Below are 12,204 nucleotides of genomic sequence, written 5' to 3'. Positions count from 1 at the left end.
CCGAAGTCACTGTGACTGGACTTTCAAAGGCAGTGACTGCAATAATCGCTGCCGGCGGTGGCCTGGATTGCGGCAATTGGGGCTGAGGCGGTGTGAGGGACCCGCGTACATTTACAACTTACGCTTTTAGCGCCGCTGCCTGGGGCACAGGCAGCCCAGAGTTTACACACCGAAGACTGCACATTTTCCCTTCTTCAGGAGAAGCGTGGCTGAGTCTCAGTTAGCACTGTTGCTGCAGAGGCAGTTGGCAGAGATTAACAAACATCCATTTGATTAAGTAGTTAGCCCAATTGTGGTTGAGAAATTGATGGCAAAATAACGAAGTACTTGAAATGTGAAATCATACATTTAAGGATTCATTACAAGGAATATCCCTGAGCAGTTAAAATACGTACTCATAATGCTGTCAGTTTTAAAATAGATTAATTTAGTTGTCAATACGGGCGGGTACCCCAACACTTCCAACATGGCCTCATCATTTAGGCACTGCTGGGCGCGGCTGATGTTTGTTTTTTCAGAGTCATAAGAGTCCAATGGCTAAACATCTCAGCGCAACCGTCACTAATTCCGTGAAATATCAATTCAGCGAATGTGACTGGGCGCGCCATTAAAAGAAATCCAATGTATGTCTTTACTTATAAATTACGTTGTTTAGGATTAAGAAATGCAATATGCTACAGACCTGAAGAACAATTAACGTTCTTTGAGACTTTCCCACATGCTTCCAGATATATACCTTCCCAAGATGGCCGCAGCACGTGCATGTCTTATGTTTCGCTCATCCTGCGCTACTGTCGGTCTCCATGGGTCAGTGATACAGGAAACCGCACTAAAGTGAACGGTGCCCCGGGAGGCTCAAACCCTTTCCCTGCAGGTGTTAACTCTTGTGTACACGTTTTGTTGTTACTGGTGCTGTTAGTTTCAACAATGGCCAAAAAAAGAAGACGCCAGGATGACTTTCAGAAAGTGAAGCTAAAAGTGGGCAAAAAAAAGCTTAGACCGGAGGACAGCACCCAGTCTAACTTCAGTCTAACTTCAGGACAAAGGCGATCCATTTGCCGGAACAGCTGCGACCAACCCACCAACATCCGCAAATTAAGCATGCAGGTGAGAAGGAACAAGTCAGGGTGATAAACACACTTATGTTGGGGACGTATTAACTGGCGAACATGGCCCCTATTTATATATAATTCCCTAATGGGGGTCCCGTTTCTGTAGGTTCCCGGGTCTAAAGTGATTGTGTGGCCCCTAAACTCGTCAACCCGCTACGCCGTGTGAAGCTAAGAAAATTGCTTTTGAGAGGACTAGCATACATGCCAACTCTAGCATAAGCATACATGCCAACATTTAGAAGAGTAAAGTGGGATATAAAAAAAAAGTATAAATACAGAATACATGCCAACATTTAGAAGAGTAAAGTGGGATATAAAAAAAAGTATAAATAATAATAATCGGGAGAATGTATTTCCCCCCCATTGAGTTTATTTGAAGTAGAGGCAATATCTGGCAGGAGATGGTCAGAATTCAGCCATTTTTGGCTTTAAAAAATCTGTAGTCTTCTGCCTGAATCGAGTATATTGGCGTATATGCTGTAGCTAGATTTCAGCGGGCCGATTCAGTGGCTGCCTACAACATTTTGAGCAGTTGCACCATCGAGGCTGAGATTGCGTACAGTGAAAACCATTTCAAGTGGGTGGCTCCTTTATGGCTGCAGACGGTCACACCTCACGCATTCATCAGCAGCAGGGTTTCGGTGATACAAGCTCACTCCGCACTTGCTGTGCCCACTGTTCTTTGCACTGTAATGAGTGCTAAACACGATATCTTCGGGCACTCAGCGAACTATACTGCAGTTCAAATTGAGTAACATTTATTTGCATTCCAGGCATAGATTGTCATTTAAGAGGTGGTAACACCGGTTTACACGTTCTCATTAATAACTTACGAATCATTAATTATGAAGATTTGATTCTCAAACTCCATCTGTAACAAGGTCTTTTGTGCATGTTGCACTACAGAGTGGCGTTGGATAGACTAGAGTGATGTGCAGCAGAATAGAGTGTAGTGGCATTTTGTACAGTGGCTTGGAGGAGAAGCGAGGACCGAGACGCCGGAGCGGCATGAGGGTCTGACACTCTACTACTCACTATACTCACTACTACTCACTCTAGTACTCTCTACAACTCTCTACTACTCACTCTACTACTCACTATTACTCACTCTACTACTCACACTCAATTAACACTCTACTACTCTACTACTCACTCTATAATACTCTCACTACTCACTCTACTTACTCTACAACTCTAATACTCCCTACTCACTCTTTACTACTCACTATACTCACTACTACTCACTCAAGTACTCTACTACTCACTCTCTATTAATCACTATTACCCTCTAGTACACTCTACTACTCTACTACGCACTCTCTACTACTCACTCTACTACTCACTATTACTCACTACTAATCACTCTATACTACTCTCTCTACTACTCACTTTCTACCACTCTACTCTAATAACACTCTACTAATCACTCTCTACTATCTACTACTCACTCTCTACAACTCTAATCACTATAATACTCGCTCTACTACTCTACTCACTACTACTCTCTACTACTCACTACTCTCAAATCACTATACTACTCACTCTACTACTAAGTACAACTCATTACTACTCACTCTATACTACTCTCTACTACTTACTCATTACTACTCATTCTAATACTCTCTATTACTCACGCTTTACTACTCTCTAGTACACTTTACTAACTATTTACTACTCACTCACTACTAATACTCTGCTACTTACTCTACTGTCAACTACTCTCTTGTACGCTCTATTCACTCTCTACTACTCACTCTCTACTACTATCTACTACACTCTAGTACTCACTAACTACTGCTCTCTAATTTCTACTCAATCTATACTACTCATCTTTACTACTCGTTCTACTAAATCTAATATCTACTACTCACTATCTAATACTCACTCTCTACTACCCTCTGCTACTATCTAGTACTCTTCATTAATCTCTACTACACACTATCTCCTACACACTAATACTCTATACTACTCACTCTCTATTACTGCCTACAACTCACTACTATTCTACTCTCTACTACTCTACTCTCTATTAGTCTACTGTTCACTCTTTACTAACTACAACTCACTACTACTACTCTACTGCTCACTCTCTACTACTCACTGTACTAATCCCACTACTAACTCTCTAGTATTCACTCTCTAGTACTCTCTATTTACTCTGTACTACTCACTCTCTACTACTCACTCTCTAATCACTCCCTACTGCTCACTCTCTACTACTCAATCTGCAAAAACAGCCTGACCTTACTCCAACCCTTTACTCTTTGCCTAAAGGCACTAGTGAACAAAATGCCATAGGTCTCATCTTTATTACACATAAAGCAATTCTGTTCGTAATCAGTTGGCTTTTTAGCTTTATTAGTGTTTTTCAAACTTTCATGGACATAACATGCATATATATGCGTAGATATATGCGTATATATGTATGTATATTTATATATATATATATATATATATATATATATATATATATATATATATATATATATACAATGGAACAACGGGTGCAAAAAGAAGAAGACATCATCAGAAAACGCAAAACTTTTAAATTTCAGCGCGATAAAACTGATTATAGTGAAGGGAGAATCTTCACGTTTGCACGGAAGTTTGATGCCATTAAAGCCTCCAAATTAAAGAACTCACGCTCAACGCAGAACAAGGCTCACAACACCACCCAAGCACGGTCCGCCTCTCCCGGGGGTTCAAGCCTCACAGACCTAAGCTCAACCGTTGACAGCGGATCGGAGGCTGAAGCTGGCAGATATTCGGAGCGCTTGGGGTTTACACGGCTGACCCCGGAAGAGGAATTGGAGTGTGTCAGGCAGGACAGGCGCGAGACCCTGCGCCCTCGCAACCCACTACCAGAAAAAGCTCAAACCAAAAACGACGAGAGCGCAGAAAAAGCAGCGCCAAACGAAAAACCCAAGAAACGAAATTACAAACGTTGGAACACAAACAAAAAGAAGTAACCAGCACAGCACCAAGTAGCGGCCATCAAACACTGGACAATGGTCTTTCTGTCATTAATTTGACCAACACTGTTTTTTCTGACGCTGAAATCGGCATCCTGTCCAAGGGATTATCATACTGCCCTCCAAGCAGTCTCAACTATGCGGACACTAGAATAGATCTTTTTAAATTTACGCGCAAGCTGAGACTTAAGAAACATTTTGCTAACAGCAAGTCACGGGGGTCGGCTAAGAGGCCAGGTTTGGAATCTACCACTCGAGGCCTGGCAGTACACGACATCCCGTTGATGCAGGACTTGGCGGACTTGCGTGCAGAGGCCCCAAATTCACAAAGCACGCAGAATGAGGGGAGTACTCATACTGGTGGCCTTAGTGACCTAAAACCACGGTCCACGTTTACTCCCATAACCCCCTATGATAACATCGACATATTTCAGGATGCTGCCGTCAAACAGATTACTTGATAAAAATAAAAAATAAAAATCATTTGGTAACAACCGCTTACGTGTCTGTGGGTCACGATGATAGGAGGCTATATAAAAGAGATAAATATACTTAGTGTGGTCACAGTGATATAAACACTAATATAGGGAGTACTTTAATTTTATTCCTTATTATTTCAAATTATAATACATACCGTATAACCAAGGTACCAATTTCTTATTTGAGTCAAACAGATCAAGGCACTGTATATGAAGACGCTGAAAGCCAATTATCGTAAACATCATGATAACAATGAGTATCGGAAATTGATCACCAAAATGAATGCAGATGGAAATATAATTGTCAGACAATCTGACAAAGGTGGCAATATTGTGCTTTGGCCAAGAACTCAATATATGGAGGAAGCTTACCTACAGCTCAATGACCCAAACTGCTACAGACATTGCGACCTCACTGCACTAAAGAAGGCACAATCAGACTTTCACTCTCTACTAATGGGATGGCGCTCCAGCGGACTGCTCAGTATGGATGAGCTAAAGTGTTTAAAAAATGACCACCCTGTAACCCCAGTATTGTACCTAATTCCTAAGGTGCATAAGGATGCAACAAAGCCGCCAGGTAGACCCATCATATCGGCGTGCGGGGGGTTGTTGAAAAAAGCCACCATTTATATTGATTTGTTCCTCCAAGAGCATGTTTTATCACTAGAATCATACATCCAGGATTCGAGTGATTTGTTGAGGAAATTGGAGGGTTTTGAGTGGAAGAATGATTACTGGTTGATTACACTAGATGTGTCGTCGCTATACACAAGTATAGTGCATGCAGACGGGCTCAGGGCTGTAGAGTTCTTCTTAGGCAGACGACCCATAGAGTTGTTTGAGCACAATAGAATGTTGCTAACAATGATCAGTTTCTGTCTGCACCACAATTACTTTATGTTCCTTCATCGATATTACCAGCAAGTCAGGGGTGTTGCCATGGGGGCCTGTTTCTCTCCTAGTTACGCCTGTCTCCACATGGGTTACTGGGAGAGGCAGGTCCTCAGAGGTATCCACCATGACACCTGCACCCATCATATCATCAGATGGTACAGGTATATCGATGATATACTTTTGGTGTGGCGTGGAACACGTGAAGAAGCAGTCAGCTTCATTGAAACCTTAAATTCCAACTCATTTAACTTGTCTTTCACGTCTCATATCAGCCAACAGGTGGCACACTTCCTTGATATTACATTAGAGGTCAGGGAGGGCAGACTTGAAACTAAGCTGTACAGGAAGCCCACATCGGGCAACACCATCTTGCATGCGGGAAGTCATCACCCCCCACACTTGATTAGAAGCATCCCCTATGGGGAGATGCTTAGAATCCGTAGGGTGTGTAGCACGGACTCCCACTGCAAAAGTGCACAGGCTGCGAGCAAAGAAAGATTTCTTGCACGCGGGTACAGCGAGCAGCTTATCAATACAGCTATTAGAAAAGCCAATGCTCTGTCACGGACCCAAGCACTGACCCAAAGGAAAGAGCAGAAAAATAAGGCAGCGAACAAAGAGCTCCCAATCAGACTTATCTGGACCTACAATAGTCAGCACGGGGCGCTTAGAAAGATTGTCAACCAATACTGGAATCTTATCAAACTTGATCCAGTTATTGGTGAGCACATGCCTAACAAACCAGCTATTGCTTACAGGAAGGCATTCTCTTTGCAGGATGCGCTAGTTAAGTCTAGCCCTGAGGTAATACCACCCAAAAACTGGCTAGCTGCCAGTCGAGGGTTTAGGAAGTGCTCTAGCTGCAAAGCTTGCTCTCAGGGGCTCAACAAAACTGAGTTCCTTACAGCATTTTCATTGGCACCCCGTAAGATTAACAAGCAACTTACGTGCAAATCGGAGTACGTGGTGTATGTGCTGGAGTGCCCATGTGGCCTGCAGTATATTGGCAGCACCAAATTGCAGGTCCACAAAAGGGTTCTCCAGCATAATAGAGCCATCAACACCAATGACACCACCTACCCGGTTGCACGGCATTTTAAGGAGTTCCATGGTAACAACAGTGGTCTCCTTAAATATTATGCCATTGACTCGGTAGGCCCACTAAGGAGGGGAGGTAACCGGGAAGGGATCTTGAGGGCACTCGAGACCAGATACATCCTGGAGATGGATAGCAAGAGCCCTAATGGCCTCAATTCCACAGAGGATTTTTACACTTGTTTGTAAATCCCACATATCTGAACAGCTATCTTGCAGCATCTCTGCCTCTCCCCCGGTAGGATAGTGATTGGGCAATGCCAACTTTCTGTTCTTGTTGTCACCTGTAAGATCATATAGTAGTGTCGGCCCAAACTAACTAAAATGACCACTCATGAACTAACACACTAGGTCATCATAAGGTAGTTTGTTGGTTGCTACTTTCCTAAGAAAACAAATGTCACCAAAAAACTTTTAATGTAAACTTGAGAAAAAAAGTATGTTGCACTTATTATATTTTTCACTTTCTTTTCAGCATTCACATTAGAGATGGGTGATTGGTGTTGGAGTTTGATCTTTCTTGGAAATAGTGTGGGGAGATGTCAATAGGTACTCAAAACAGAGCCCTGAATAGCCAGCCGTAATGTCCATTATAATTTATTTTTCGTCTTGATACTTCATCAGTAATTTGGGGTAGGAGTTTGTAATCTATGATTTTTATAGATGTATATATATTAAATATACTGTATATATTTTAAATATGTGGTTCAACTGTCATATTGTGCACTGTATATACGTGTATTGTTAGCATTTATGCTGTCAGCCTTTTTAATGAATCTATCATATTGACACCAGATAGACATTTGCCGTTTGCACTTTATGTAAATATGTGTTTTCATATATTGCATGTTGGACATACTTCGTTTGCCCACTGTTTATGTATTAACATTAATTAATGAATTTGACTGGACTTACACAAAGGTCGGCTAGTGCAAATGTATTTGCACAGTGATTAATTTTCCAGGGCTTACATATATTTTTGACATGAGTTTCCCCGTCTTAATTAGTGCAATTGCAGACATTCTTTTCTGTTGCAGTTTGTAAACACTCCCACTGCATTCAAATTCACCAATCAAATGTTCCCCTCTATTGTGAATGTCCCTTTAAATTTCTTGCACCTCTTTCAGTGCGCCATGTGACCAAGGCCTCTGTGCAGGCCGAAACGTTATGCTGCCGTGGTGTGCTATCGAATAAACTAAACTCACCTGCACTCTGGGTCTTCCTGTTCTTTCCTGTGTGGGGTCGGTGATTGCAGACTGGCGCAGTGAGAAGGACAGTGCGGATATATATATATATATATATATACACACATATACATATATATATACATAAACATCTGCATATCTATATGAATAACAATATTAATGAATGCTTACATATACATAGATGCACACATATGCATGTTATGTACATGGAGCTTTAAAAAAACACTAATAATAGCAAAACTAAAATCCCACCTAATTACAAACAGAATTGCTGAAATTTACTAAAGACAAGACCTATTGCATTTTCAATACGTGTGTGTGTGTGTGTGTGTGTGTGGCTGTATCCGTGGCTCTGTGTGTGTGTGTGGCTCTCTGTGTGTGTGGCTCTCTGTGTGAGACGGCTGAAATGCCAGAAACCGGTCCCCGGAAACTTGTCTCCTTTCCAGTGAAGAATTGGCTTGGTAGTCTGGTCTGCCCTGTTCCCATGATGCACTGGGCCAGGGACAGACTAATTTGCATGTAGCCAGGTTCTGAGCTGGGATGGTGCAGTGAGCTAAAAAACGGTGATGGATCAAGCCCTGATCTTTGGACTGGGTAAGAGTGGTCTGCTTAATTCAGACACTCTGTTCATCACCACCCCCTTTTCTGAATCGTCTCTGTGTGTGTGGCTCTCTGTGTGTGTGTGGCTCTCTGTGTGTGTGTGGCTCTCTGTGTGTGTGTGGCTCTCTGTGTGTGTGTGGCTCTCTGTGTGTGTGTGGCTCTCTGTGTGTGTGTGGCTCTCTGTGTGTGTGTGGCTCTCTGTGTGTGTGTGGCTCTCTGTGTGTGTGTGGCTCTCTGTGTGTGTGTGGCTCTCTGTGTGTGTGTGGCTCTCTGTGTGTGTGTGGCTCTCTGTGTGTGAGCATTGTTATTCGCAATGTCAATAGCTCAAACTCGCGTAAATATGCCACCTATTGCATTGCAAATGCAATAGATCTCGCATTTGCGAGAGATTAAGCTATTGGCATTGTAAATGACCATGCCATTTATTTATCGGTTTTCAAAACCAACACATAAATAAAAAATTTGTCATTTACAATGCCAATAGCTCTAACTTTTGCAAAGGCGAGACCGTTGCATTGTAAATGCTTGTTTTATATGGAAGTTGAACCTACGGACTGTTTTTGCATACTTCAAAAGAGATTCGAGGTGAGCTTTCTAATGTGTTCTTTTTTGCTACATACCATAAAATCTAGAGAATGCTTGAGCTATTTTGATCCACACAATGAGACACTGCGTTACTGACAGACTATGTAAACTGCAAGAATGCTAACGGACTGGCATCTTAACGCTCCAACTAGTGAGTGCCTTGACGATTGGGTGCTGATGTAGACTGGGAAACGGCTCCCAAAAAGCATCAAAGAACAACCCATGGGACAGGACTCAGACAAAAGAGAATGAGAAGGGCAAATAATAAAAATAGAAATCATCAGCGTACAACATAATTGTTCAGCGCTTAATGCTGCAGAGTTACAAGTCCAAAGGTAAACCTGTGGTATCTGGAAGCCTTACGAAACTGCAATATGGAACTGCTGTTTTAAAGGCCTTTTGAGAAATTGTGGCAAGAAAAACCCCCAAGACTGAAAAGATCTTGTCTAAGTAACCCTGCGTTTTTCAGGACGTTAAGACGACTCCTTCAAGTAAAGGACCTTTACAGCTATAGAAAATAGCTCACATTGTGTCAGAAAGTGAATATGGCAGTGAACATTAGTTAAAATAACAGGATTGTTAATAATATTATAGCTAATAAAATATGTTAGTGAGGATTCATGTGGACTGGCTTATAACAGTTCTTACTGATGGTAATTAGCTGACGGCAACTCATCACTTTACATCTTGAGTAAGAACGTTCTTTACAACAAACATTAAAGTACAAATAAAACACAAAATATATCCATAACCACAGTGTTTATGAATTTAAGGTACATTTAAGCATATAAATACATTGACAACAAGGATATTAAACTCATGGAGAACAGTCGAGATATTGACAATAATAATTCCCAAGTTCAAATCCGAAGTATGCAGAGCAACAGTGGAAGCCAAACTTCAGGTTTTCAACGAATCTGACATTGATCTTTTAGTTTAACAGTTTGAGCCAGCCGACAGCAATCCTTTATTTAAAATGCTAGAGGCAGAGGGTTAAGAAATGCCAGTTGGCTAGGCTCCCCAATGATGCTAACTAGATCCAGCTCTCAAGAGGAAATTAGAGCAGGGAAAACAGGCACAGTGCTAGACCTGAGGCCAATGGTCTATACTTAGCACTGCTAAGCATTACCTGATGTGTTTGCAGGCATAAGAACTAAGAACAACACATGTCTTTAGACCTTCTCCTAGAATAAGCACCAGGCTGGCATGGCTAAATACTATTCCTGACAGGTAATGCAGGTATTACACAAATCCAAGTCACTGCGCTTTGTCCAGTAGATATGAGACAGTGCCTAGACAAGCGGTATCATTTCATGACCCAAAAAAGTTTAGTGATTCTATGTACAAAACCTAAGTTGACCAGACAATGCTGTTATGATCTAAAACTAACAAAAAAAACATAAAATACACATGTTATGTTTAGCTATATAGTCACAAAAGGTCCTACTACATTGCACTATTCATGATCTGGCCTCCGAAAACACAGCACAGATGTTATACTCAAGAACACCACTGATATCACATGAATTAAAGTGAGATGTCCAATGTGTGCACAACACACAGTTGAACCTTATGGACCTGTGTTTATGATATACACGCCCTGTGCAAGCAACAACTAGGCCATGGAAGCAGACTGTATAACAATGTATGTAGCAGCATGGCTGGATGCTATATAGCCAGTATGAAGCACCAATGTGTCATAAGGAATTCCTCTATGATACAATAAGTACATTAGAGGTGGAGTTCTGGTTTTAAGATTTTGAAACACAACAATAAGGTCACAGGGGTACAGAGGAGGCTACCTGTAAGATAAATAAATTTAAGAGAGATGAATGAGGTGGTGCTAGTTGAATGACTGTTTCACATATTTCTGCCCGCATGCCTACGAAATGCCAAGTGTGAATGTAGTGCATCAGACATGTAAAGAGAAATAAATCTCAATCTTCCTTGATAAAGTTAGAAAAAGGTTTAAAAATTTCTGTTCTTGAGCATTCATTACAATTTATGTCATGTTTTACTATAAGTAAAAAGAAAACCAGCGTTCGACGACATTCCACCCCATGATATGCAAATATCAATCAATTACTTACAATGTAATACTGTGGGAGGCGTGTGAGCTTGATGAACAACTTGTGCTTCGAGAGATTATTGACAGGGTGAGTAGCATAATTAGTTAGCTGTAATGTTTCACTGCTTACTGTGGGGAGATGTTTTATCGACTGTTTGCAACGCTGCTGACCCAGCCAAAACCTGAATAGGAAGATAAATACATTAGTTCAATCACTGCATAAGTGTACGTCAATCACCTAAACAAAACAGTTTTAGTAAGTAAGCAAGGCAAAACATTTTTTTGACAAATACGTTTTGATGCAACCTGCAAGGAGAGAAGGATGAGACAACTCTGTTGGCATTAGAATATATTTAACAAAGCTTCCATAGAGAATAACTTATTTCCTTTCAGCAAAACAAGTCCAACTAAAGATTGTGTATGGGCAATTTACATTAAACAATTTGGGCTTATGCAGAAACTGCATTTTGTAGAACATTTAGTACTAATACAATAGTACTACTGGCAGGCATGGCTTGGACGGCAGAGCTAATGACAACGAAGCCAAATACTTTGCTAGAACCCGAGAAATCAATCCGACGGAAGGCTGATTCGAGCATCGGATCCCAGCGCCTTGCAATGAGGCTAGCCACGAGGAGCAAAACAAGAACAGAATAGGAGAAAAAAAGGGGACTAATAGAGCGAGACCGTCCGCCGAGAGTGGATGCAGGATGGCGGCCACAAAAGCGAAACTGAGCTGAGATACAGAAAAACCGTGCTAAGACGAACAAACAACAAAGCCCACCGAACCAGCGCTACCCTACACTGAGACCGCGCTACCAGAAACCAGTGCCGTGAGTGTGAAGTGGCGTGCTGCAGCACAGTGCGCCCCCAGCGCCGATATGCTGTCGAAGGGGAACAAGACATCCCGCCAAGGCTGTGAAAGCGAAACTGGGCTGTAGGCGATACAAGGAGGTCGCGCTGTGACTGACAAAGATCACCACAGCGGACCCACGCAAGGACACCTAAAGGCAAGGCCTCAAAAATGACACAACAAAGACTCAGCAATGTATCTACCTCATGGATGCCAGAAACTACCTCAAAACAAGACCTATCTCGTAAAGACAGAGCAAAATCCTCATGAAAGACAACGTATTCTTTTGCTTGCGATCCCTTGAACACAACACCAAGTAAACACTTGTCAGCCCTTCC

At 41.8% G+C, this 12,204-nt stretch overlaps 1 protein-coding gene across 3 annotated transcripts in view; it reads right to left on the bottom strand.

The window, feature by feature from the left end:
* MED14 (mediator complex subunit 14) overlaps positions 1-12,204 on the bottom strand; it is a 1,095,522-nt gene that overhangs the window by 633,011 nt on the left and 450,307 nt on the right. For all 3 annotated transcript variants that reach the window (XM_086934128.1, XM_086934129.1, XM_086934130.1), the window contains exon 13: positions 11,036-11,195. In XM_086934128.1, the coding sequence (XP_086790254.1) occupies positions 11,036-11,195 (160 nt within the window). The remainder of the gene's footprint in view (positions 1-11,035; positions 11,196-12,204) is intronic.

This window comes from Lissotriton vulgaris, chromosome 8 (genome assembly GCF_964263255.1).
Source record: "Lissotriton vulgaris chromosome 8, aLisVul1.2, whole genome shotgun sequence".
Taxonomy (NCBI): Eukaryota; Metazoa; Chordata; class Amphibia; order Caudata; family Salamandridae; genus Lissotriton; species Lissotriton vulgaris.
Note: the sequence above shows the minus strand (reverse complement) of the source record. Positions and strands in the feature narration are given on the sequence as shown.